The following is a 24,077-nucleotide window of genomic DNA, read 5'->3' on the forward strand; positions in this document are numbered from 1 at the left end:
GGACCTCTCTACAGTGCTCTGTGCTTGGGACAGGCCAGCGGGGGTGTGCTGGGATCATGGTGACTTTGTTCCTCTCTTATTCCTGCCTTTTTCTCTCCCGTCTGTCTGTCTGTCCGTCCGTTCGTCTGTCTGTTTCTCTGCAGGCGTTTCTTTGAGGGAGTCTCTCATTCTGGTTCCCAGACTGAGATCGGCAGTCTGCACAGCCAGAAAGGGCAGGATCAAGAGTCGGGCAGCCCTGTGAGTTACACCACCACCACCACCACCACCCTTCCCTCCCCTGCCAGCCCAGCATCCCCACAGTCCCTGCAGCTCCCTCTGAGACCACAGCTCCTGGCAGCACCTATCTGGGGCTGCTCCTTCCCTTCTTTCCTCTTCTTTTTCCCAGCACAGGCAGACAGGTAGCGATGGGGGGCATCCTCTGGGGCCAGTCCCAGGGGGACGTCAGGCTCCCCTGTGGGAGCATGTGTTCTATGAGGCCAGGCATGGGTCACTGGCAGCCGCCCTGCTCAGGGCACTCCATCCTGCTCTGACCCCACTCCCTGTCCCCCAGGGCGAGGCAGACAAGCGGAAGCCAGGAGTGCTACGACCACAGGAAGAGCCAGGAGTGGAGGTCCCTGCAGTGGTGAGTCCAGGCTATGGGGTGTGAAGTGTGAAGTGGGGCTGGAGCTCCCTCATGCCCCACCTTGCTTTCTGGGGTACCAGGGGTGCCCACCAGCCTGGGAACAGGACTGGGGGAACAAGTAGGTTGGGCTGGAGAGCAGCAAGAGTGGAAGGAGGGTTAGGGTCTGCAGGAGATGCAGCCCAGCCCCCTCGAGGCCCTGCAGCCTTGGCTCTCCAGCAGGGCCACCAGGCCTATCCTGGATGGGGGCACCCATGGGTGCAGGGAGCAGGACAGGGAGAGCGGTGTGTGCAAAGTGACTGTGTGTGGCCCTCAGGAGCTGGCCGCAGAGGAGCCATGTTCACGGCTGGCCCCCGCAGAGGCTGCCACGAGGGAAGGCAGTATGGACAGGCTGGCCCAGCTGGGCCCTGGGACCAAAGCTGAGCTCCCCAGTGCCGTGTCCCCCAGGTAAGGCAGGTCTGCGCCCCATGCCAGGGCTGAGAGGGCTCACGTTGGCTCTCTGGAGTGCGTGGGGGCTGGTGGAGATGGGGTTTCCTCAACAGTGTTGCCTCTTCTGCTTCTCACTTACAGCAAGGCAGAGAGCAAGCAGTTGTGGCGTCCCCGCAGCACCTCTGTGAAGGACCGGCAGAGCTCAAAGGGACAGGGTGGCCGCGCCAGCAGCCTGGACAGCGAGAGCTCTCCAGACTCATGGCACAGCACCCAGGTGAGGCCCTGGAAGCCACCTCACCTGGCGGTTTCTCACTTGAGAGCCCTGCCAGGCCTTCAGCCATGGGCAGAGCAGCCAAGGCAGCTGGCTGGGGTTAACCTTCATGGTGATGCTGTCATAGGTGCCCCGAAAGTCTGTTTATGATCAGCTGAACCAGATCCTGGTCTCAGATGAGCAGCTCCCTGAGAGCATTGTGCTGGTGAATGTCGCTGAGTGGCAGGGGCAGGTGAGTAGGCGTGATGGGAGCTGGATGCATGGGGAGAGTTGTAAGCAGAGTCCCGGGGGATTCTCGCAACCATAGCAGGGTGTCCTAGGGAAACTGGCACCAGCTGTGCCCTCCTCTCCCCCAACGTGGCCCTTCTTTCAGAGACACAGTGCATTTCACAGTGCTGACCTACATAGACAAGAGCCTGGTGTGTCTACTCCATCATCTGCCACACACCAGCATTGCTGTATCCTCAAAGCATGATGCCCTGAGCAGTCCCAGAAAGGCTGGTTAATGGACTGTGCCTTGTGTCCTCACTGCTTGGTCCTGGCTCCCAGTGACCACACTGGTCAGAGCTTTGTTGGATGCCCTGGCAGAGGTGCCAGGCTCCCCCTGCTGGCACCAGGCCCTGGCAAGCAGCAGAGGTGCCGTTTCCCACTCAGAGATGGGAGAGCATAGCCTGCCACTCCCACAGAGCATTAACTGCGTTGTCAGAGCTGAGGTCTCTGGGCAGGGAGGCATGTGAGGCCTTCCTGCCTCATGCTGATCACCATTGTGTCCATGTGAGGAGGGGCCCAGTGCCTGACGAGCGCCTGCCTCCCCCATGCACGGAGGAGTTGACTGCTGAAGGTGAGCAGGGCTGTATATGTGTGTGCAAACATGCAAACAGCAGTTACATAAAGCACTGGTGAGACCCCTTTGGGATCCTGCAGCTACATCTGACATCCAGAAACAGTGCTGGAAAATCAAGGCAGGCTTTGTGGCAGAAGAAACAGCCACCGTGAACGGTGAGAGGCGGTGGAGTCTTGACCCAAGCCAGGCATCCTTGGCACGTTCCTGCTCTAGCTCTTGTTCTGATGTGGAAAAAGGAGCAACGTCCATTCCCAGACCCTGTCATGGCATCTTCTAAGCCCCCTTGTCTAGCATGACTGCCTGCTTTACCATTGTTCAGCCGCATGCAGACAGCTGAAGAGGCACAGAAGGATTTTGGAGTGCCACAGTGGGAGAGAGCAAGGGAAGGGAATGAGCAGAGGGGGACTGAGCCTAGAGCGGGGCCCTGCTGTGGCATGGCAGGATTTAAATCAGAGGGTCCCTGGACCAAACCCTTTGTCTCAAGGAGCACAGCCTAGCTCTTGGGACAGTTTTGCCCTTGCCATCACAGGGATGTGACTGCTGTGCTCAAAGGCAAGAGCAGGGGACTGGGGAAGCCAGCCCCCTGCAGCAGAGCTGGGAGGAGCGGGGATGCTCGGGCATGCAGACAGGGGTGACCTGATGGTTTCAGCCCAAACGGCATAGGTGGGGACAGGGGCCCCAGCTCTATCCCAGGGGGCACAGGAGCCAGGACAGGCATGGGCTGATGCTGGCCAGCACAGCCATTGCCCCTCAGGGTGCCTTAACCCAAGCTCTCTGCATTGGCAGTATGTGAGTGAGCAGCTCCAGGCGCACAAGCAGTTGGTCGTATCCACCTGCTCCGTGGCGGACATCCAGGCAGCCTTCAACACCACCGTCTCCCGCATCCAGCGATAGTGAGTAGAGCTTGGGCTCAGCCTGGTGGCTCCTTATGACTGCAGAGAAGGGGTGGGAAGGGCTCTGGCTCCCCCAGGACTCATTAGGACCCTTTGGGATTGTGGACACAACTATGGGAGCAGGTGTAGGCCCGGGGGAAAGCAGGGGACCCCAGTGCTGGTCATACCCATGGCAGTGCTCAGCAAGCTGGAAATTGTCAGCAATGGGTTTCTGATGCTGGGTTGGCTGACCTGGCAAGGCACGTCCCCTGCCCCCAGATCCACCTGCTGAGCCACTGCACATCCCTCACGGTCTCCTTTTCTCTCCCTTTGGCAGCTGTAACTGTAACTCCCACATGCCTCCCCCTGTGAAGGTGGTGGTGGCAGGGGACCAGAGCTACCTGAGCGTTGTCCTCCGTTTCTTTGTGGAGCAGCTGGCCAGCAAGACACCCGACTGGCTCAACTACCTTCGTTTCCTGCTTGTGCCTCTGGGTGAGAGCCACCGCGAGCCCGGCCCCAGGGTTGCCCTCTCCCACCAACCCAGGCTCCCCCGCCTGGAGCCAATGTCGCCCTTCTCACCCGCAGGCTCTCACCCTCTGGCCAAGTACCTGGCCTCGGTGGATAACAAATACAGCACTCTCTTCCTGGACGCAGCATGGCGGGAGCTGTTCAGCAGGGCTGAGCCACCCATCGCAGGTGAGGAGCAGGGCAGGCCGGGGCCAGCAGTGCCCTGAAGGGGAGCCCAGCTGCCACCGAGGCCCACACGGCTCTTTGCGCCCGCAGACACTGTGGACATTGCGGGCCGCGTTGCCCAGTTCATCGCTGGAGCCAGCCTCTCTCACCAGCTCCCCATCTCTGAGGCCATGCTGACGTACAAGCAGAAGAGGTGAGCATGGCCCCAGGGCGCCCGTCCTGCCTCATGTGGCCCCAGTCTGGGCTATGCCCAGGACAGGGCTGTGGGAGACAGGGGGTCAAGCGAGTGAGGCCTCGTGCTCTACTCTGCCGGCAAGCAGCGTGGTGCTGAGGGGAGCCGGGGTTCCACAGTGAGAGGCCTGCAGTGCCATCCCCTGCCACCCCCTGGTGCGCTTGGCCCCTCCAGCAGCTGTGGGCTGTGGCAGCCCCAACAGTGGGGACCGGCTGCCAGGGCTGGGCTGGGCTGGGGGCCGCGAGCCGGCACTGTGCCCGGGGGTTGACGCTCGTGTTCCAGCTGCACTCTCACTTCTCCCTTCTCTTGGTTTCTGGCACCCAAGGAAGAGAAGTCTCTATTTTGATTTTTATATCAGGTATTGGCTTGTGCTTGCTGTGCCGCTGCCTGGCCCCCTTCCCCTTCCCCCCATGTGCGTCCATCCCTCTTGCTGTGCAGAGGAGCCGTGACCCCAAAGTGGGGCAGGGCTGCCCTCCCGCATGCAAGCCCTCTCCCAGCACCGGAGGGGCCGACTCCTTGCCTCCTTGTGTAGTGTGCCCTGTGCTGCCATGTTGGGGACAGGGGGTCCCATGGGAGGGAGGGCAGAGGAGACGGTCCCAGTGGCTGTGAGCTAGCATTGGCCCCTGCCAGCGTGGGGGTCCCTGGGCCACAAGGCTAGCTGCATGGTACTCGGTGCTCAGCACACCCAGACCCTGACCAGCCTCTCTTCCTTGTGCAGCCCTGACGAGGACTCCTGCCAGAAGTTTGTACCCTTTGTGGGGGTGAGTGTGTTGAGGGACCAGTGGGTAATTGGGGCTGGGGGGGAGGGGCAGTGCACAGCCTTACTGATGGGGATCATCTGACTTGTCTGTCCTTGCAGGTGGTGAAGGTGGGCCTGGTGGAGCAGTCCTTCAACGCCTCTGGTGAGTCCCTGTGAGCCCACAGTCCCTGGCTCCCTTCTCCACTGTGGGGATGCCCTTGCTGGTGTTCCCCAGCCCCCACTGACCCACACTCTTCCTCCCCAGTGGATTCAGATGATGCCACAGTCTGCACTCCCTCCCTGCTGAGCTCAGCACCAGCCGCCGGTGGAGTGGCCCCCTATGGCAAGGAGACTGTGAGCACCCCGCCACCCTCCCCATCTGTCAGCAGTGGCCTCTCGGGTGCTGGGTAAGGAAGCCCCACTCAGTCTGAGGCAGTGGGAAGGTGGGAAGGTTTGAGGTGCTTGCTGGCCAGGCTGCCACATCCTGGGGTTATTGGGCCAGTGTGCTCCCGGGGCAGGCTGCAGCTGGGCTATGGGGAGGGAGAGGAGGAAGGACAGCATGGCGTGCTGCATGGTGCTGCCCATCTTACCCAGGTCTCTGAGCCCTGGTGTGGAGGTCATGGGCCTGCAGGTGGACTACTGGACAACACAAGGGCTGGACAGGAAGAAGGAGGGCGAGAAGCGGGAGACGGGTATCAAGAACACACTCAAGAGCAACTTCCGCTCACTCCAGGTCAGCCGCATCCCCAGCACAGGGGAGCTGGTGCCCCCTAGCACCATGGCTATGACCGTGGTCACCAAGGAGAAAAACAAGAAAGGTAACCAAGCCCACCCTGGGGTGCTCTCCAGCTGTGGGGCCACAGTCCATTGCAAAAAGAGCAGGGGGGGAGCCCGCAGGAGGGCAGGGCTGAGACATGGCCCAGCAGGGGCCAGTCAGTGCAGCCAGCCCTGGGGTGAGGGCTCCCACCCAGGGCCTGGTGGGGACATTCTAACATTGGTCCTGTCTGTCCTCGGCCCCCAGTGATGTTCCTGAGCAAGAAACCAAAAGAGAAGGACCTGGAGCCCAAAAGCCAAGTCATCGAAGGGATCACACGCCTCATCTGCACAGCCAAGCACCAGAACACCATGTTGCGAGGTAAGGGGAGGCGCAAGCCCCACAGGGCTGTAGGTGTCAGACCAAGCAGCATAGGCTGCCTGTGGCAGGGCTGTGTCTCACTGCACCCTCTCCTCTCAGTCTCCATAGATGGAGTGGAGTGGAATGATGTGAAGTTTTTCCAGCTGGCAGCACAGTGGCCAACACACGTCAAGTACCTCCCTGTGGGCATCTTTGGCTACTCGAAGAGTGTGTGAGATGTGGGGGCAGCCCTGGGATGGAGCTGCGGAGGGTCGCAGGAGGAGACAGGGAGATGGAGAGACGGACACGCTCTTGTCCCCTCTCTTCTGCGGCCCAGCCCCTGCCGGCTCTGCAGAGGGAGATACCACCCGCACCGCTCCCTGTGGGCCAAGACCCGTGAAGGTGAGGCCAGTGAGACCGGGTCCGCGCACCCTCCAACACCAGCCAGGGCACCATGCCATCTGCCTCCCATGACCCCCAACAGCAGCCTGGGACAAGGGTTGGCACCAGCCAGCAGGGACCCAGAAAGGGCTCTGGGCCCCGCTCTCCCCAGATGTGCCTGCCAGGCCAGTTCCCCAGCCAGCCGGGGCCCCAGCTGGGCTGGGCCCAGGCAGGTTCTCCAGCGCTGGAGCCAGCAGGATTGCTGGGAGTGGGGGGGGGGGGCAGGTGCTGAGCAGGGCCCACCAACCCTGTACCACCCCTTGCCAGCCCCGCTCTGCCAGCCTCACACTGCTGTGCCTGGCCCTGCCCTGCGAGGCTGAGCCTCAGCAGCTTTTCTAGTCCCACTGCAGCCCTGCTGCTGAGGCTGGCATAGCGCTGAGGCTGTCCCCAGGCTGCTGGGGGTCACCCTCATCTCCCCATCCCTTCCCAACCAGCCCTGCCCCATCGTGCTGCCAGCTGGAGGTGTGGCATGGGGGCACCTGGGTTTTTTTTTTTACAAGATTCTATTTTTTTTAAATTTATTGTACGGTTACTTTTCGGGATTAATTTTAATAAATTAATGCTGGTACCATTATGGCAGGGGGGTGTGTGTCCCTCGATGCCTGAGGGCATGGCCCAGCACAGCTGGGTGAGAACAAATGGGGGCAGGGTATGACTACTACCAATCACTCCAGCAAGCACAGCTGTCAGGGCTGCCTGGGCACAGCAAGCAGTGGTATGACCTGGCCCCACTCCCAGCCATGGGTGAGATGAGCTCTCCAACAGACAACAAACTGGGACTGGGTGGAGTTTGGCTCGTTTATTTAAAATAAAACCCACAAATACTCAGGAAGAGACAGACTGGACCAAGCCTGTGTTCTCCCAGCCCAGTCAAGTCCTTGTCTACCTGAAGGTAGAAAAAGTCTGTCTCCTTTCGGCAGAGGCTGGGCTTGCTGCTGTCTTGATCTCTACAGTCTGGAAGGCAACCTGGGGCTGGACCTGGGAGGCAGGGGGTGTTGTGGGCTCAGCAGAGATGTATTCCAAGACATGAGGCCTCTCCTCCTGGCGCCGGAGATAGCCCTGGTTCAGCAGGTGCAGGACGCAGGACAGCACATCCACGCTGTGGCAGCAGAAGCTCAGGAACTGCAGCCCTGGACTCAACTCACCCTTCTGACAGGCATCAATCACCTACAGCAGCAAGGGAACCCCACACTGTAGTGTGCCACAGCATCCAGGTGGCCCCTCTCTCCCCTCAAGCCCTCCATACCCTAAACACCAGGTTGTCAATGTGAAGCTGCTTCTCCACCTTGAGGATGCGGGTGATGAGGCAGCAGAGGATGTTCCTCTTCCTTTCCAGGGCGCTGAGCTCAGCCCTCTCTGCCCGCAGGTACCTCTGCCGGGGCAGCAGCCTCAGGTGGCGGCCAGAGGCATGGGCCAGGGCTGCCTGGTTCAGCCGCAGTGCACCTGGAGCTAGCACCCGGCCCAGGGTCAGCCAAGCCCCAAGCTGGGCCCTGAAGGAGCCCCAGGACACACGGGGGGCTGTTGGACCCAACCCTGGGCCTCCCGCTGCTGCCTGCACAGGTGTCAGCCCCATCCCTGACCCCACACATGGCCCCAAGCAACAGCCACACGCACAACCCCACACACAGACCTGAGACCCAGCCACCCACGCTGACCCTCACCCCACGCATGGCCCCAAGCCCTAGCCCCACACGCCACCCCCAGCCCTACACACAGCCTCAGGCCCCAACTTGACACACAGACCTGCGCCCCGAGCACCCACAGACAGACTCACCCCAGCCCCCTCGTTTCCCCTACAAGCTCATGCAACCCCTACCCCAGCACCCACTTGGGGCTCAGACCAGCACCTCCCCAGGGGTGCCCCAGCCCCACACTCACCTCCCGACATGCAGCTCCACACCAGGACGCCCTCGCCGTGGGTCAGCGGTGTCAGTGCCTGGTGCACCAGGTCAGCAGGGAGCCCCGTAGCCTGCAGCAGGGCCTCCACAGCCACCTCCTGCAGGAGGGCACGGGAGGGGAGTGGCCAGCCAAGACCCACCAGCCACATGCCCAGCCAAACAAGGGGGGGCCCGTGCCCCAAACACCACTGGAGATGCCACCGGAAGGGAGGCCATGGCCCTGCTACACTCCAGCATCCGCTGCCTCCCTCACCCTCCCGCAACCCCAGCTCCTACCTCAGCGCTGTTGAAGCACAGCAGGATGTACATCTGCAGCGTGGACACGTGGAGGACGCAGTCTCCAAACTGCAGTTCAGCATGGCCCAGCCACGTCCACTGCAACCGCCGGGGCTTCGTGCACTCCCAGCCCAGCTGGCTCTGGCCTGCCAGAGACAGCATCAGCGCAAGGGCTGGGGGCCAGCCCCGACGGGCACTCCCAGCACTCCTGACACTTCTGGCTGAGCCGCTGCGGAGGGCCTGGGCCCCAGCGAGACCACCCACGCACGCCCACTGCCGCGACACTCACTCCGCCTGCAGAAGTCGGCAAACTCATCCAGGGGAGAGCTCAGGGCCGCCGAGAAAAACCTCCCAGGTTCATCCATGTAGCAGGACGGGGAAACGGGCCAGCAGCGCGGGGCCAAGGCCAGCACCTTCACCTCCGGCACATCCGCCACCGAAGCCGTCCCCAGTGCCTGGGCACGTGGACACAACAGCGGCTCAGGACAGGCCCCAGGATCCCTGTGAGGAACGTGGGCGGCCCCCAGCCTCCTCACCCCACCTGCACGCTCACCTCGTCCAGGCCCATGTCTAGCTCCAGCAGCCGCTTGTCCTGCTCCTGCAGCTGGAAGAGGTAAAACTGCTGCTGGAGCTCCTCCGACTCAGCCAAGTTGCTCAGCATCTCTTGGGGGAAGCGGCTGGGGAAGCACAGCCCGATCTGGTCCACAATGGCTCCTTCCAGCCAAGACGGCCCTTGCGCCAGGAGCCGGTCCCCCAGGTAGTGCCTGCCACAGCCACCAGCGTCAGGTCAGGGGCTGGCCTGAGCCCCGTGGCCATCAGCCACCCGCCAGGAGACAGAGACGGCCCCGGCCCTGGCCTCACCCCAAGGCGCACAGGCCCGGCAGCACCTGTCTCCCCTCCCTGTCGCCAGCAGCAAATGTGCCTCCGCAGACTGGCAGCGCCCATGGGCCCTCACAGCCTTTCCCTCCACATGCCGGAGCCGGGAAAAGCAAAGCAGGAGCACCGCTGCCACGCCAGGCCAGGCTCAGCCACGGCCTCAGCACCTCCCGCGCCACACCACACCACGCCGCACCAGGCCCTCTGGTCCCGTGGAGACACGGCACCCCTCACCGGTAGAAGTGCTCGAAGGTGTGGGCGAGCTCCAGGCCACTGAAGACGATGAAGGGCTCCAGGATCTGCTGCAGCCGCTGCAGCGGCCCTGCGCTGCCCACAGCCCCATGGAGCTCCTGAATCTGCCCATCAAGGTAGCGGGCAAACTGCTCACTCACCTGCAGAGGGACAGGGCTGGCTGTGGAGGGGGCTCACCGGGTGGCTGCAGGGCCAGGCTGGGGGAACGCCCCTGGGGGAACGCCAGCTGGGAAACCCTGGGGCTCTCAGGCAGGGGCCGAGGGTGCCCAGGCACCAGCCTGAGACAGAAGGGCACCGGGGTTGGGGCCGCGCCATGACAAGCGTCATGCACCCGCAGTTGGGCACCATCCAGGGCCACCGCAGGGCAGGGCTCCATGGCTCGGTGGGGGACCAGGACATGGCCCACCCCGAGCTCGCCCCCGAGGCCAGGGCAGCCTCCCCAGCCTGCGCCCGGGGCCCCGGTGCTGGTGCCGGTGCCACGCTCTCTCGACTCACGTGCAGGGTGGTAAGGAAGGAGAGCTGAAGCAAAGCCCCAGCGAAGCCCTGGCCCAGGGCCAGCACAAAGGCAGCCTGCTGCCCAAAGAGCTCCTCTGTGGCACCACGCAGGCGCTGGTACAGCCCGCAGTATCGCTCCACAAGGTCCGGCGCCTGCCCTGCCGCCTCCAGGAACCGCTGCACCTGTGGGACGCAGCACGAGAGGGGTGAGCCTCACAGTGGGACGTGCCCCGCGGCCCACGGGAACATCCGCAGCCCCAGCCCCACTCTGCCGACACCAACTGCCCGGGCCCTGGCCAGGGGCCGAATAGAGGCCCCAGGGCTGAGTACAGGCCCCGGTGCTGCCGCGGGATACCGAGAGCTTGGCAGAGGCACGAGCGCAGCCCCGAGGGCTGGGCAGGGGCAGCGGGGGCAGGACAGAAGCGCAGCAGCAGCCCCGCAGGAAATAAGTAGCCCGACACTGTACCTGTCCCCCAGCCTGCAGCACCAGCCTGGGCACAGGGCCAGGCTGGCGCCTGAGCCCCGCCAGGGTGGCAAGTGCAGCAGGGCTGTCCCCACACCCCTCTGGGCCCCGCGGAGGCCAGGTACAGCCCCGCACCTTCCCCACGCTCCCAGGGCACCGCCAGGCCCCGCTCCCCGCTACACCTGCCCGGTGCGGGGTCCCATGCGCCCTCTCCGGCCCCCACGGCCGGCCCTCCAAGCTCTACCTGCTGCTGCACCACACCACGCCAGCACTGCGAGATGCCCCACAGGCCGCTTGACTTCTCCACCACCGCCTTCACAGCCCTGGCCGGCACCTCCTTGTTCTTCCCCTCCTTCCCACCTGCCAAGGGACAACCCTGGGCTCGGCGCGGCTCCGTGGGCAGGCTCTGCATGCTGACCGCCAGCAGCCTCCCCCTCTCCCTGGGGGGCGCAGGGCAGAGGAGATGCCGGGGAGGCACAGCCACTGCAAGGGCACGGCCACAAGCCTTCCGTGGCTCAGAAGCCCCCTGTGCCACAGGGCCCTCCCCAGAGCTCCCCAGCGGATGCCCACAGCCACAGCCCGGCACTCTGGACCACCATCCTCCCAGCCCCACGGGAGGGCAGCCCCTCGCTCACCAGCTGCTCTTGCTTCCTCTGGCTCTGGGCTGCCGGGGTCCACATGCACCAGGAGCTGGGTCAGGCGCCGCACACGGGAACCAAAGACAGCACCACGGCTCGTGGCACGGCGGGACGGCTCCGCGCTCTCCAGGTACTCACTCAGCAGCCAGGCCAGGGGGCTGACGCCGTGGGGGTCTGCGAGGCCAACCAGACTCAGAGTGGGGTGCCTCAGCCTGGGGCACGGCGCGGACGGGCCCGGGAGAGCGCAGGGTACCTGGGCTGGTGATGCTCTGCACCAAGGGGTTCACCAGGGCCTCCCAGCACGTCCTGCCCAAGGCCCGGGCTGCCTCGTCATCAGGAAGGAAGCGGTCGGCAAAGCCCTGCTCGTGCTGCAGCGCCCGGTTCAGCCTGCAACAGCGAGCAGGCGGCACGCAGTGGTGCTGGGCACCCGCCAACGGCTGGGGGGACTCCCCCAGGAAAGCAGAGGGCAGCAGTCGCTCCCTGCCCTGCCCCTTGCCAGGCACGGTGGCTCCGCAGCCCCACCCGCCCCCAGCAGCCAGGGCCCCTCGCTGCCCCCGGGCCCTGCCCGCGCCGGGCCTTGGGGCCCTTGCCAAACTGGGGCCTGTGAAGCGCCTGTGGCCACGAGATCCAGCCGGCCCCCGACCAACCTCTGCCAGGCCAGGACGTGCCGGCCCCTGCGGGGCACCTCTCTGGTGGGTTAGCCGTGCCCACGTGCCCAGCTTAAGCCTGGGGGACCCCAAGGTGGCCCTGGCCCTCCGGGACCGCTGGTGGCCAGGGAGGAGCGAGGGCCCCTCCCTGTCCAGGCGGGACACCCAGCTGCTCCTCTCCTGGCCCTACGGTCCCCTCACGGGCTGCCAGCACCATCCCCCAGGCCCCGGGACAGCGGGGACGCGATGGCGCAGCCAGGAGACAACTCACCTGCCAAAGAGCTGCAGCAGTCGCCCCCGGTCCCGGCAGATCTCCTGGCACCAGGCATGAGCCCGAGCAGTGCAGGAGAGGAACGTCCGCCGGCACAGCTGCTCCTTGAAGATGGGCCAGAACGTAGGCTTGGGACCCAGCACCTCGATGCCACGCACACGTGTGTCAATGCCGCCCTACGGGAGAGCGCAACCCGCACCTCCTCAGGCCTGGCCCTGACGCCCCACGCTGCCAGCTCCCTGGCCCGGCCCCCTGCTCCCCTACCTGCTGGCACCGCTTCACCCGGATCTGGATGACGGGCCAGAAGCGGGTCATGTTCTCCAGCAGGATCACTCTGCTGTCGGAGGGCAGGACGGTCACCTGCAGGCAGACAGCGAGCCCTCAGCACACCAGGCAGCGAGTGCCGGCCACCCGGCGTGCTCCCCTGGCCACCCCCGCCCCGTTAAAGCCACGACCTCCGTCCCCCCCAGCAGCCCCTACACAGCCACAGGGCACCCCCTGCCAGGGCCCCACTTTTGGCCCACAGCCCCAGCACACGAGCCCACTGCAGACTGGGCTGCAGGGCTGCCCATGCCCAAGTCTCCAGCACCTGCTGCCTCAGCCAGGAGGAGGCTCCTGCAGCACGGCTCCTGCCATCCCCACCTCCCCGTGGGGCACCTCCCAGGGCCCTGGCACCAGGGCAAGACCTTCATGGGGCACAGCAAGGACCGGACCACCGCTCCCATGGGGCCCCACGGCCTGAGCAGCCCATGCGAGACTCACTGCGTTAAGCTCGGTTCTGATGGTGGCCGGGCTGTCTCCCCCCAGCACCACGACCCGGGCCGGCATGTAGCTGGAGTCCTCGCTGGCCACCAGCATGCTCATCTCCCTGCAGGGCACCAAACACGGTGCTGCCCAGCAGTCCCCACCTCCCTGCCCTGGGCCCCGCCAGCCCCACGCACTGCTGCCCACATCCAGCAACCCCCAGGATGGGGACCACCGGGGCAGGGCTCGCACAGATCCCCAAAGCCCTCTCCCTCCCCGCACGGCTGCTGGCCCTCCTGGCCCCAAGGCCCCCCAGCCCAGCCCCACCTGACCACCACACCACACTGCATGTGGACAGTGATGAAGTGGGAGCCAGTGCTGCCGTTTGACTCCCAGTACGTCTTGGGGTTCCCATCCGTGAGCTTGCTGGCCCGGTGGGGGTTGGAGGAGACCTGCACCTTCTCCCAACACTTGTCCTCCTTCACCTCCACGCTGGAGCCTGTGGGAAGAGCACGTGGAGCCTCCAGCCACAAGGCCAGCACGTGCCAGGCACAGGGCTCCAGCTCCTGCTCCCCACGCTCACCTTGGCACAGGTTGCGCAGAAAGACATCAAAGAAGGGGATGCTGATGGGCTGGTGGCTCCGGCGGTGCTCCTCAATCTGCCCCAGGACCAGCTATGGGACGGGGCAAGGCTCTTACCGGGGGCCCTGGGTCCTCCTCCCCTCGCCCACCGCAGGGCTGCAGCAGGCAGAGAGCAGAAGGCTGCCCCTCGGTGCCGGGGACAGCTGGATGGCCCCAAAACCCGGAGCCCCAGCGCAGCCGGGCCTCCCCGGGCCCACCTGGATGCAGCCAGCCAAGATGCTGGTCGTCAGCTTCTTGTAGAGGCTGGCATACTTCTCGCAGTCAATCACCAGGTCGAGCAGGGCTGGCGCCAGCGACGGGGCCGTGCTGTGCTTGTCCAGGGCTTTGGACAGAGCCTCGCGGGTGCCCACACGGCACATCGCCACCGTGCAGTCCTTGCTGGCGGTGGCCAGGCGGTGCAGGAAGCCAACAAACTCCTGCACCACCTGCTGAGCAGGCAGCCGTGAGCGGCCAGGCCAGTGCCGGGAACCCGCCAGGCCCCAGCAGCGGGGTGCTGCAGTGCTCCATCCCCTCCACCCCAACATCGTGGCAGCGCCCGCGAGCGCCTGGCCGGGCACGGCGCTGGGCACGCCAGCCACCGGCACGTAGCCACGGCCGGGACAGCCGCTCCCCGCCTCTCTCAGCATGTCGGCCACAACGAGGCCGGGCTGCTGCAGGCAGGGACCCCGCTTCACCCACGCCAGGCCCGGCTGACGCACGGCACACCCTCACCTCTCGGTCACCGCTGTGGGCACTCAGGGAGGACAAACAGGGCTCCACACACTCGTGCCAGGGCAGCACATCCTCCTGGTAACTGTCCAGGAACTTGTTCAGGATCCTGAGTGACGGAGGGGGCCCACTCAGGCCGGGGCACACGGGCAGCGGTGCCAGAGGCAGCCCTGCGTCCCTGCCCCACTGGGAAGGCCAGCACCCCACAGGGACTGGGAGCCAAGGCTCCCCAGGCACCTTGGACACCCCACCAGCACCCAGGCACGTGCTGCGCTGCCCCCGCGTGTCCCCACCAGCACCCAGGCACGTGCTGCTCTGTCCCCACACGGCCCTGTGCCCCAGGACACCCCAATCAGCACTCGCATACGTGCTGGGGTTGCACCTGCCCCTGCCCCGGTGAAGAAGAACAGCCCCACCAGGACCCACAAACATGCACCGTGTCCCCCCAACATCACCACCGGCACCCACACACCTGCTGCGGAGGCCCCAGACCCCCACCAAATGCCCCTGGACCCACCTGAGGATGCTCAGGCTCACAGCCTTCTCTGCCCCCAGCAGCTCAAAGCTGCGCAGCAGCAGCCTGAAGCACCTGTGGTCCTGCAGCAGCTGGGCCACCTCGCCAGAGGGGACGGGGACTTCACCACAGAGCTGCCGCTCTAGGGCCACCACCACGTCCTTGGACAAGATGCTGTCCCCCAGGCCACCCAGAAGCGTCTGCATGTCCCTCAGGTCCAGTGGGGCCTCTCTGCCTGCCATGACAAGGACACACGGGCCCAGCCCAGGCACTCGCTTGAGAGGCACCAGCGGGGTGCTCTGCCCTGGCAGGTGAGGCAGCCCTGCCCACTGCATCCGTGGGGCCATGGCGTGGCGGGGGGTGCGCGTGGAACGCTACCTGCCATCTCCAGGCCCAGGGGCAGCCGGTGCTCCGCAAGGCGGTTGATCACGCTGAGGGCCAGCATCGCGTGAGGGCAGCCAGTGCTCTGCCTGTCCCACCAGCAGCTCTGCAGCACCGTGGGGAGATCGCAGCTTGCCAGCTGCTCCGCCAGGCCACGGTGGCTGTCGATCAGCATGTTCACCACCAGCAAGCCGTTCTGCACCCCTGAGGAGCCCCTGCAGGGACAGAGCGATGCGGGTGCCTTCCTCCCCCAAGCACGGAGCCTCCCCTGTGCTCACAAGCCACCTGCCTGCCTTGCCCACCCCCCACGCAGAGGGTCCCCCCCACCCCCAGCTGCTGTCCTCACCCTGCCCCTACCCTGGGACCCGCTGCATGGTGCTCATGGCAGCAGGGATGGCACGCAGCAGGCTTGCCGAGCCCTCGCTGGAGGCAGAGCCAATGCTGGCAAAGATCTCCCGCATCATCTGCGCGTCGGCGTGGTTCAGGGGCAAGGGCTTCCCGCCGGCACCTCCTGGCTCGCCGGCCACAGCTCCCACCAGTACCTTCAGGGCCTGCAAGGTCAACAGCACTCAGGAGGGCAGCGGGCATCTCCACCACACCTGGGCGAGCCTGCACCCTGCCCGCCCACCTACGGCATCCCCTCTGCCACGCTCACCGCCAGGCCAGCCTGCTGCACCAGGGCGGAGGAGCCATGCTGCTGCATGCAGGCCAGCACAGCCCGCACACCGCCCTCCGTGGCAAACCGCACACGCCAGTCGTACTTCGCCATGAGCACAGCCAGCAGCCGCAGCGTCACCACCACCAGGGCCTTCTCTGCCACCTCAGTGCTCAGCAGCTCCACTGCCACCTTCACCAGCTTCTCCCTGCGTGGGAAAGGACACCTCAGGAGGAGCCTCCTGGCACTGCCGCTGGCACCCTGGGCCCTGCCAGCCACCTTCTCCCTGCCCACATGGCTCCACCCCAGCTGGGTCAGCCCCAGGAATGAGACCGCCTGGGACAAAGGGACACAAGATCCATCTCTCTTCTCACTGAGCACGCAGGGACGTACCGGCCTTCACGCTTCCACTGCTACCTCCTGCGCTCCCACCCTGCCAAAACAGCCCTCCCCAGCCAGCAGGAGGGGTGCGTAGCACCCCCATAGCTCACCCAACACTCCTGGTCCCCAGCCCGCCCTGGGCTTTGCCGACTTGCTGCTCGGGCTCAGGCTCCTCCTCCAGGATCTTCACGATGTGCTGGAGCCCAGCTAAGCGCAGCCCCACCTCTGAGCTGCTGCTCTGGATCATATCCACCGTGGCTGCAACCTTGGCCAGCGAGCCCCTCTCGCTCACCCCCTTGGAGCTGACCAACACTGGTGGGAGGGAGGCAGGGACACAGGCGTCAGGGCAGCAGGAACAACCCCAGCAATTCCCGGGGTGCCATGCACCCACAGACCCAGCACCCACAGGCCCCCCCCTCCCCAGGCAACCTCCGGGTGCCTCACCTCCCATGCCCTGCCCAGAGCCTTCCTCCGTCGAGACAACGGAGCCGCCTCCAGCATCATGCATGTGCCCCAGTGCATAGCAGGCAATTACCTTTGATCTGCTCCTCCATCACCTCCGGGAAGAACAGCCCTTCCCTCGCAAGGAGCTCACTGAACAGCTGGGAATCCGACTTCACCGCCACAGCGGGGGCTCGGGGTGGCACTGTGGCTGCGGAAAGGTCTTCCTTCACTGCCTTGGCCGTCGTGGCTTCAGGGCTAGTGCTCCTGCAGCTGGCGCCCTCCGAGGACACCACGGTGCTCCCTCCGCCATCCTGCTCGGCCCCTCTACCGAGGAAGTATTTGGCGTAGATGTGGGAGCTGCGCAGGTCACGCTGAGCGCTGCCCTGGCACCGCTTCTCCAAGACCAGCAGCACCTTCTGGGCCAGCTCCACAGGTACCGACAGCTGGATCAGGGCTTCTTCATCCACCTCCAACAGCTAGACAGATGGGGTCAAGTTAAGCCTCACAGACTTGCCACAGACCCCGTGCCCCTTGTGATGACCAGTGCCAGAACGGACAGAAAGGCTGCACCGCCGGAGGCCCCCAGGGCCATTCCCCAGTGCCACCCTCCCCTGGCAGTCCCCAACCCCACTAACACCAGCCCAGACCTCCCACCTGTACTCATCACCCAACCGCAACCAGCAGAACCACCCCATGGGCTTGCCTCGCCTACCCAAACCTCGCTGGACACAGTCACTCTTCCAGGGTCATGGGAGACTGCGTTTCCTCTCATCTCTCCTCACCCCTTTCCTGTGCCCAGCTCCCCACGCTTTTGCCATCCCCCGCTCACCCCCCCATTTCAGTCCCATTTCTGCCCCGTTCAGGCTGTCTCTGCGCAGCTCACGCTTGCCGTCTCCTCCTCCGGGCCCAGTCCCTTCCCTAACGTTCTCCCTCGCTCCCTCCCTCTCATTTCCCCACTGCAGGCTCTGGCCCATACCTGCTCTCCCCAGTTCTGCTGGATGAGACAGGTGATCTCTTTCTGCTCCTGCGCTTCCAGCTTCTTCACAAAGAAGAGCAGCTCCCACCACTCGGCACGGCTCAGGATCTCTGCAGCCTTGGTTGGCTGCTCCCCCAGGTAAGGCAGGGAGTACAGCCCCCCAAAGGGCTTGCAGAAAAACGGCTGCGCAACTGCAGGAGAACAGAGCAAGGAAGGGCACTGTCAGCTCTGCCAGCTCCCCCATCCTCTGCTGCACACCCCACGTTCCCCAGGGAAAGAGCTCATGCAGACCATCTGGGCAGAAGAGACCCCCACCGTCCCACAGCCTGCTGTGGGAAAGGGAGGTGACAGGAGGGCAGTGAGAGAGGGGGAACATGCTGGGAGGAGACACCAGAAGCTGTAGAGATGGGGATTACCATCTTCACTTGAACCTCTTTGGGCTGTAGAACAGAAAAAGCACACGCTCAAAATGGGTACCTCTAGCTCACTGCTCCCCCAACCTGTTCCTACAGTGCCTGGACCAGCCAGGGCAACGCACTCGGACATCCAGTACCAGCAGAATTCACAGTGCCAGCATGCAACTGCAGACGGGCTGGGGAGAAAAGCTGCAGGCCCAGCTGACAGGCTGCTCACCTGCTGCCAGTTTGTGGCTGTGTGTCAGGGTGGACACCTTCTCCTGGCCCTCATGCTCCTCTTGCCCTGAAGGGCCAATGATCTCCACCATGTGCCAGTGAACCCAGTATGTAGAGCCCAGGGCTTGCCAGTACACCTGAGGAGGAGAGCCCAACACACACCCAGCTGAGGGAAGGCAAGCCCAACCCCACTGCTCCCATGCAAGGCTGTGTGCTTCCTACAGCACAACAGAGCAGAGAGGCCCCTGACAGCCCCTGCCCTCCCAGCAGAGGCTACCTGCACAGGCGGTGTGCCGTCGTTGCTCTGGCGGAAGTCACCCTCGTCACCCGCGCTGACCTGCTCGTAGTCCTCCAGCATGCGCACCCGCATGCCGCACACCAGGTTCGCCTGCACATACTCCACGTAGCTGCTGCGGCTTGGGAAGGCTGAGCGCGTCTTGAAGATGCTGGGCTCTTTTGGTGGGGGAGTGGGGGCTGCTTGAGTAGTGGTGCAGGACGTGGCTCTGTGCTGGAAGATGGAGCGGGTGGTGCGAGGCCGCAGCTCCTGTTGGGGCAGCAGCTCTGGCTTGCAGCTGCGGTCCCAGCCCATCACATGCACCAGCTCCAAGATGAGATTTGCCATAGCCATGCTGAACTCAAACTCCTGCTTCACACGGCTCCTCTCCTCAGTGAGCAGGCTGGGCACAGCGCAGTCCTGCTGCTCCCCTCCCTGCTCCACGCCACCGCTGAGCTTGTCCATGAGAGAAGTGACACACAGGTAGCGCTTCACCAGGACGAACAGCAGCTTCCCGGGGATCTGCAACAAGCACAGCTGTCAGACTCTAGCCTGCAGAGCACCTCCAGCCCCCAGCTCTCTTTGAGCCACCAGCTCATCCACACGCAGGCTCCCGTGACAGCTCCGGACCAGCAGGCAGCAGCACAGACCTCTCAGCCCACTCTCGCCTCCCTGCTCAGAGACAAGGCTCTCCACGCGTCTCTCCACCACCCCCCCAGCCTCAAGCCAGGCCCAGATCCTGTGCCAGCTCTCCCAATACCCAGTCCTCCTCAGCCGCCCACTGCTGACTACCCTCCTGTCCCAAACAAGGACAACAGCTCTGGCCCCCCACTCTCACCCCTCCTGACCCCTAAAGCCCACAGGCCCAGGGGCTGGCAGGGCCTGCCGCTACCTGGGGAAGGTGAATCCCCTCAAAGGACATGCAGTGCTCTTCAGAGGATGTTGTCTCAGCAAACAGCTCCAGCAAGGTGTAGCGACTGTCAAAGTCCATGTGCTGCTCAATGCCATCCTGCTGGCTCAGGGACAGCAGGACATAGGCCCAACTCCCTGCAACAACAACAGAAACCCTTCAGGCCCCATAAAGATAACCCTCACCCTACCCTCCCTGCACGAGATAGGCTTGCAGGCAAGGAACAGCTTTGCTGCTCAGTGTAACCTAGAACCATGTTCTGTCCTTTAATCTGGATTGGAAGCATTTTGCTCCACCAAATAACACTGCATTTTTTCCACCCCTAACGCTGCAAGATTCCCCCAAAGCAGCAACCCCAAATAACTGACTCCAGAACAGGGTTCCAGGGAAGAAGAAAGTTAAGTTTTAACCTGAATCAGACCCCCATCTGCCCCACTGGAGAGCCACATGAACTTGGGCACCAGGATGGGGAAAAGCCAGATCTCTTGTGAGACACACCACCACCAGCAACCTTCCAGGTGCACCCAAGCCTCATCAGGCACTTCTGAGCCATGGCAGCTCCTCTCAAATGAGAGGACTGGGTGAGGACCAGCCTCTACCCACCAGGGCTTTGCCAAGCCCTTGGCACAGGTCTTCATTGTAAGGGTATGTGGAAGGAGACTGTGCTCCTTTAAGTGTATCCGGTCAAGGACCTTTTCACTATAAAAAGCGATAGTAAGAAGGAACCCCTAAACAAGAACATAAAGAGTCACAAACCTGACTGACAAATGCTAATGGAGGCAGTGAGGAGAAACAAATCTGGTCGGTCACACTAATTAGTAAGGACATCTGGAGTGTGAGAATGACTATTTTTCAGTAAGATTATCTAAGAACCTTGTCAAATTGGGATGATAAGGAAAGGGAAGTAGACAAACACACAAAGACATAAAACCTGACCAATTATAGTTAACAAAGACAATAACCAGCAACAAACTCAGTCAGCTGCATAATTGACGGGCTATGCAGAAACTGCAGGCTAACTGAGACGTTGCAACTGATAAGGATGTAACCCTGAGGGTCCGGGATGTTGGGGTGGGCTCAGTGAAACTCTGCCAACAGACAGGGTGATGTGCATAGGAAGGGAATCGGCAAGGAGCACAGAGAGGGCTGCACAGAAAGGGGCACAAAAGGGGCCAGTTGTGTGTAAACCGTGGCCGGTCAGTGTACTTGTCTGACTGAGCCCTGCGCCTGATTGCCGCAGTCTGTCCTACTTTCTTACATCCTCTTATTAAATCTTTTCTAACTATCTCTCTATCCAGTGTGTGTGTGTGCTGCAAGGACTGAGTGCCAGCTACTGGTGAGACCTGCGTGTGCGAGTGGAATTGGATGCCAGCAGCTGGAACCTGACTGGGGGTGTGGGAGCCATGCAGCCTGTGGTGTCAGCGACTGGAGCGAGTGAGGGTCTTGGCGTTAGCAGTTCGAGGGGCCATCGCTCTCTGGATCCGGGGAGGGTCCCACAGACCTTGAGCCGGAGTGCTAGCTATCAGGGGGACTGGAGTAGAGTGGACTGGGCGCCAGCTACTGGAGTGAGACCAGGGGTGTAGGCGCGTGGCCTGTGGTGCCAGCTACTGCAAGTGTCTCAGTGCTAGTGACTGGAGCGGGTGGGGTCCTTGGCCAACAGCCACTGGGGAGGAAACAGTGCATGTCCCAAAACAGAGCTAGTGGGAAGGAGGCAAGTGAGGAGCTCAGCACCAGCAGCTGAAGCAGGACTGCAGTACCCGGTGCTATCGGGGCGAGGGCAAGCGTCTGTATCTTCCCCAGTCCTGCTGTGCATGGGGTGTGCGTGTAATTCGTTAGCAAAACTTCATGCTGGACTAGCTGGCAAGTAGGAGGCCCTTGGGTCCAGGCCAGGGTATGAGGTGGGAGGCAGTCCGTGCTGGAAGTCCAAAGGGACTTGTGAATGTGGGCTGCGTGAGGGACAAGTGTCTGAGTGCTATGTCTGCTAGCAAGCATCGGGTTTGACCAGCTGGCAAGCAGGGGGACCCCCTGAGGGGGTCCAGGGCTCGGATCCAGGCAGGGGTGCCAGGCAGACAGAGGGGCCATGCTGGTACTCAAGGAATCCGTGAATGTCTGTGTGCTTGTGAACCTGGAGAGTGCTGTGTGTGCTGGCACGAGCGTCTCTGCCAGCCGAAGAGGAGGAGGGGACTTGGCTGTCTGTGCTTGTGTTTATGAGTCCTGTATGTATGTGCTGTTGAAGGCAGTGCCTTATCTGTGGCCAGCTGTGTCAGTGTCCTGTGTGTGTCCATGTGTCTCTGGGATGGGTGCTCAGCTTTGCTACTGGTTAAACCTGCAAACAGGAAAGTGGCAGCTGCATCCCTCAGCCTGAGGGACCCCGGATCCCTGGGCTGGGCCCCAGTGGCTGGGGCAGGAGAGGTGCTGGGCCTGCTGGAGGAGACAGCCACCCCTAACCTCCCTTAACAGTCCTAACAGTTGATCAGCATCGCAGCTCAGGAACCTGGCAGGGGAAAGAACTCCCCAGTCTTAGAGCACCCCACACAACCACGACCGAGGAGCCCCTTGGAAGCTCCAAAACTTCCCCTTTTGCCAACAAGCCCCGAGACAAACTGCTTCCCAGGCATCCCACACCTACAGAAGGACTGGCACCCCTCAGCTGCCCAGCAGCACCTCCTCAGTGGCACTGAGCAGTAGCAGCCCCCACCTGCATCATGCGAAGCCAGGGCCCTCAGCATCTTGCCAGCACTGCGGCGGATTTGCTTCTCCTTGTGGCACAGCATCTTCATCAGCAAGTCGAGGGCTCCCGTCTCCTTGAAGGCACCCGCCAGCGAGCCAATGCTGGCGTACGCACTCAGCACATGGATGGTGTTGAGGATGGAGGACTCGGGAGCCCCGGCCTCGGCCATCTGCCGGCCAGCTCGCTGCACCAGGCTCCTGACATCAGCCTTCATCTCCAGCAGTGAGGCTTCATCCAGCGGGACATCTCCAGCCAACGGGCTGGCTGCCTTCTCCTCTTTCACCCACTGCCCTTCCAGCTTCCTCTTGCCCAGCAGCGCCGGGCAGCTGGCACAGACCTCTTCTGCAGACATCCACATCAAGATGTTCTCCGGCTTGGTCTCTGCAGAGGAGGCACTGCTGCCTCCCACTGCTCTCTCTTCCAAGCTGATGATGCTCCACTGGATCAGGTACTCAGGCTGGCCGTCGTGGCCTCGCCGTTGCCGGAGCAGCTCTTCTGGGTAGGCCTGCAGTTTGGGTCCCAGGTGCACAAGCAGGTTGCCATTATGCCTCTCGTTCACCATGACAGGAAATGTGCCTGCAAAGACAGAGGGGAAGCAGGAGCTGGGGAAAGGTGGCTGAGGCACGGGCTTTGCTATGGCTAGAAATCTACGATCCTGTGGGTCACAGTGCTTGTAACGTGGAGGCGTAACAGATAAAATGTGCTATTGTACTGATTGTACTCAAGGTCAGTGCTGTAAGCTCGTAACACAACAAGACTACTGAAGTATGAGATATGGCTCGCTTTTTCCTTGGAAAACAGCATATACGCAGCAAGAAAATAACAGGGCAGGACACAGTGATCTTTGGACTGTTAAACGGGCTGTGGGCATGGCAGGAACACAGACAGCAGTACCCAAGGAAGACAGCTTTTCCCAGGAAGCTCACAAATATGCTGTAAAACCTGGCCGTGTGCTGACAGAGCTCCCCAAGCCAGGGGGAGCATGCATGCTGGCCCCGAGTGCCAGCGCAAGCCTGTGCTGGAGGGCTCCGTTGCACACGACCCAGCCGGCACTGGAAACACAGTCCAGGAACAGGCCTGTGCCCTGGCCACCCCGGTTCCCGGGACATGCACCTAAAGGCGGGCGGCACAGCACCACAATTACCGGGGAGTGGGCTTGCATGGGCAGGTCCCGCTGGCGGCTGGAATAAAGCTCCTTCTAAGAGTGAGCCAAGCGAGAGCTCCCAGGGCACCGAGAAGCGCCTGGCCCCGCCCGGTCTGGCCTGGCCTGGCTGCCACAGCCCCTCCCCGGCCTCGCCGGCGGGCCGGGCTACCTTACCTCGGGGCTCCGGTACCGAGGCCTCCCGCAGGGCTCCCCAAAAAGGAAAGGCCCGGGACCGCCCCAGGATAGCTCCCCTCGAGGCGCTTGCCACGCCAGCCCAGGCCCGCCCCGTCCCGTCCCCAGCCCGCCGCCCTCCACCGCAGGGCCGGGCTGGGCCGCGCCGCGTTACCTCCAACACCGCTCCCACGCCGCTTCCGGGTAGGCGAGCACGCATGCGTAGCAGCCCGCCCGGACGGAAGCCGCGCAGGGCCAAGCTTCACCCGCCAGCGGCCCGGCCCCCGCTGGCTGCGCCGGGGCAGGCGGTACCGGAGGACCCGGGACGGCGTGGAGCTGGGGCAGTTCAGGACCGGCGAGCGGCGGGGGCCGAACGGCGCTGGCGGCACGCGGAGGACAGGGTGCTTTATAGGGCACGGAGGTGGCGCAGCACGGCACTTGGGGGGCAGTGAGGAACGGGGGCAGCAGCAGCCGGCGGCAGAAGTTGGGGCTGGGGAGCAGCCAGGGCACTACCGGGTCTGGGAGGTCTGTGCTCGCCAGCTGCACAGCAGGTCGCCGTGGCTGGCAGCCACCTTACTGCCTTACCGCACGGCTGCCCGCTTGCCTTCACTGCCCCACAAGCTGAGAGTGGAGAAGAGCCCAGCTGTCCCGCAGTCAGGCTTGGCACGATTGTGCAGAGCTCTCTTTGACCCTGCTGAAA

General features: G+C 63.4%; 2 protein-coding genes across 11 annotated transcripts in view; one reads left to right on the forward strand and one right to left on the reverse strand.

Moving 5' to 3' along the window:
- LOC142407328 (phosphofurin acidic cluster sorting protein 1-like) overlaps positions 1-6,812 on the forward strand; it is a 70,588-nt gene extending 63,776 nt beyond the window's left edge. Inside the window, exons 10-24 of the mRNA XM_075496681.1 lie at positions 144-237; positions 551-622; positions 936-1,066; positions 1,190-1,322; positions 1,447-1,551; positions 2,950-3,056; positions 3,373-3,527; positions 3,621-3,731; positions 3,819-3,921; positions 4,679-4,721; positions 4,820-4,862; positions 4,965-5,106; positions 5,294-5,517; positions 5,721-5,834; positions 5,934-6,812. Coding sequence (XP_075352796.1) covers positions 144-237; positions 551-622; positions 936-1,066; positions 1,190-1,322; positions 1,447-1,551; positions 2,950-3,056; positions 3,373-3,527; positions 3,621-3,731; positions 3,819-3,921; positions 4,679-4,721; positions 4,820-4,862; positions 4,965-5,106; positions 5,294-5,517; positions 5,721-5,834; positions 5,934-6,049 — 1,693 coding nt within the window. The 3' untranslated portion in view covers positions 6,050-6,812. The remainder of the gene's footprint in view (positions 1-143; positions 238-550; positions 623-935; positions 1,067-1,189; positions 1,323-1,446; positions 1,552-2,949; positions 3,057-3,372; positions 3,528-3,620; positions 3,732-3,818; positions 3,922-4,678; positions 4,722-4,819; positions 4,863-4,964; positions 5,107-5,293; positions 5,518-5,720; positions 5,835-5,933) is intronic.
- A 226-nt stretch (positions 6,813-7,038) lies between these two features.
- On the reverse strand, positions 7,039-23,666 carry LOC142407327 (cullin-9-like). Of its 10 annotated transcripts, none has more exons than XM_075496672.1 (31): positions 23,553-23,666; positions 22,030-22,638; positions 19,314-19,468; positions 18,425-18,943; positions 18,149-18,284; positions 17,932-17,955; positions 17,516-17,706; positions 16,631-17,015; positions 16,206-16,407; positions 15,715-15,922; positions 15,417-15,610; positions 15,057-15,274; positions 14,682-14,913; positions 14,168-14,273; positions 13,654-13,884; positions 13,398-13,488; positions 13,142-13,313; positions 12,833-12,938; positions 12,335-12,430; positions 12,071-12,246; positions 11,406-11,539; positions 11,150-11,326; positions 10,759-10,874; positions 10,052-10,234; positions 9,539-9,696; positions 8,982-9,192; positions 8,718-8,883; positions 8,429-8,574; positions 8,133-8,250; positions 7,501-7,703; positions 7,039-7,421 (listed from the first exon to the last, which is right to left on the reverse strand). In XM_075496672.1, exons 2-31 carry the CDS (start codon positions 22,622-22,624, stop codon positions 7,137-7,139), a joined length of 5,934 nt encoding a protein of 1,977 aa, XP_075352787.1. In that variant the 5' UTR covers positions 22,625-22,638; positions 23,553-23,666; the 3' UTR covers positions 7,039-7,136. The 10 variants fall into 10 exon arrangements, 9 of the variants coding, with proteins under 9 accessions (XP_075352787.1, XP_075352791.1, XP_075352792.1 ...); XM_075496676.1 differs by lacking the exon at positions 23,553-23,666 and adding an exon at positions 23,381-23,542 and having other exon boundaries at positions 12,071-12,174; XM_075496677.1 differs by lacking the exon at positions 23,553-23,666 and adding an exon at positions 23,381-23,542 and having other exon boundaries at positions 8,982-9,105.
- Between the last annotated feature and the right edge of the window lie 411 nt (positions 23,667-24,077).

Source organism: Mycteria americana, chromosome 3 (genome assembly GCF_035582795.1).
Source record: "Mycteria americana isolate JAX WOST 10 ecotype Jacksonville Zoo and Gardens chromosome 3, USCA_MyAme_1.0, whole genome shotgun sequence".
Taxonomy (NCBI): Eukaryota; Metazoa; Chordata; class Aves; order Ciconiiformes; family Ciconiidae; genus Mycteria; species Mycteria americana.

Excerpts from the sequence above, each read along its gene's own strand:
- LOC142407327 (XM_075496672.1), bottom strand. The coding sequence starts at position 22,624 with ATGGTGAACGAGAGGCATAATGGCAACCTGCTTGTGCACCTGGGACCC. Across the intron at positions 12,431-12,832 it reads TCAGAACCGAGCTTAACGCA|GTGACCGTCCTGCCCTCCGA; the intron begins GTGAGTCTCGCA and ends GTCTGCCTGCAG. Across the intron at positions 11,540-12,070 it reads CTGCTGCAGCTCTTTGGCAG|GCTGAACCGGGCGCTGCAGC; the intron begins GTGAGTTGTCTC and ends TCGCTGTTGCAG.